At 53.3% G+C, this 1,427-nt stretch overlaps 1 protein-coding gene across 4 annotated transcripts in view; it reads right to left on the bottom strand.

The window, feature by feature from the left end:
• LOC102677565 overlaps window positions 1-1,427 on the bottom strand; it is a 168,165-nt gene that overhangs the window by 58,659 nt on the left and 108,079 nt on the right. For all 4 annotated transcript variants that reach the window (XM_006615364.2, XM_031510326.1, XM_006615363.2 and 1 more), the window contains 2 exons: window positions 1,253-1,427; window positions 84-335 (listed from right to left, as the gene is read on the bottom strand). In XM_006615364.2, the coding sequence (XP_006615427.2) occupies window positions 84-335; window positions 1,253-1,427 (427 nt within the window). The remainder of the gene's footprint in view (window positions 1-83; window positions 336-1,252) is intronic.

Genomic DNA, 1,427 nt, shown 5'->3' with positions numbered 1-1,427 from the left:
AAGAAGAAGAAGAAGAAGAAGAAGAAGAAGAAGAAGAAGAAGAAGAAGAAGAAGAAGACGAAGGAAGAAAAATGAAACGTTACCTGGGACACCTGAGGATCCACCTGATAACTTCTAACGTAGGCCTCGAGATCGGCATGGCTGAGAGTCTGAGCTGTCTGAGGTTGCTCGCGTTCGGGCGGAGAGGGGACCACGTATTCCGCGTCGCCCAGAGCTTTGCCCTCGCGATCCACGCGAGGCCACAATCTCGGTTCCTCTTCCGTTACGTTGCCTCTGTTACGCGACTCGAAAGTCTCCGCCGGGATCTTCTCGCAGCGTTCCATCACCGTCTTCAACTGCAACAGGAAGATGCGATACTCGTCTCTTCCGACTCGCATTTCGAAATGCTTTGGCGCGTCTCTACCTTGAAGTAATTACGCGAGGCTGCGTAATCGATTGCGAGATCACCTTCCACGCTGAGCGTAATTGAACTTAAACTGAATTCCGTTTTTGCACCGCGAGCGAGCAGCCGCTCTTCCCATCGAGCGTCCGATTAATGCGTTTCGCTTTAAAATAAACCACCGGCAGCAACGAGCTAATTACCGAAGCCGGCAAAAACCGAGACCAACTAATAAGGAAGTCCTAAATCGAGCAAAAGGAAAGTGGAGTGAATTACGGGGCATTAACGTTCCCCCGAACCTGGAAACGTTGGAATTCGCGTACGACTCGGTAAAAGGAGGAGGAAGGTGACACGGAGGAGGTATTCTGCTCGGCCGAAAACAGACCTCCTCTCGAAATTGGCGGCCTAATTTCCGTGCAANCAACGTGCAACCACGCGGCGGCGACGCGGTTATGTCACCGCGCGAGAACGAAACGAGAGTGCGAGAGTGTGAGAGATTAATTAAACGCGATTTGCCAACGTTTCGACCGTTCGTCGTGATTTTTCCCACAGTCGTGGCAACTTTGACACGGGTTCGTCCAATTAAGCTTGCTAAGGGGCGCCGCATCGTCGCGCCCCTTCCCTCTCCCCTCGTCGTTGAAGACACTTTGGACTCGCGGAGACCCACGCTCGAAATCGAAAAGACTCGAATAACTCGAGTCGAAAGCTCGAGTTATTTCCTTTCTTCTCCTCTCCTTTGCGAGTGAGTAGTTTTCAATTTCGCAATCGCGACGGAATGTTGCCGGTACGCGGAGAGGAGGAGAGCGAGCACGTCGAATCGAATCGGATTCGAGCGGTTGTGACGCGCATCCGATTCAGGAAGAACGTTCGTACCTGTTGCGTGAACGCGGGATTGGGCCTCTTGGTATGCGGTCTGGTGTACTGGGCAGGTTTCTCCTTCGGATAATTGGTGTGATCGGTCCATGATTTGGAACGATGGGATCCGCTGTGCCCCGACCCGTGAACGTCCTCGTCGGGATGTCTCTCGGGCGCGCTCGGCCAGGACGGG

Source organism: Apis dorsata, unplaced genomic scaffold (genome assembly GCF_000469605.1).
Source record: "Apis dorsata unplaced genomic scaffold, Apis dorsata 1.3 scaffold_221, whole genome shotgun sequence".
Taxonomy (NCBI): domain Eukaryota; kingdom Metazoa; phylum Arthropoda; class Insecta; order Hymenoptera; family Apidae; genus Apis; species Apis dorsata.
This window is presented reverse-complemented; position numbering and strand designations above follow the sequence as displayed.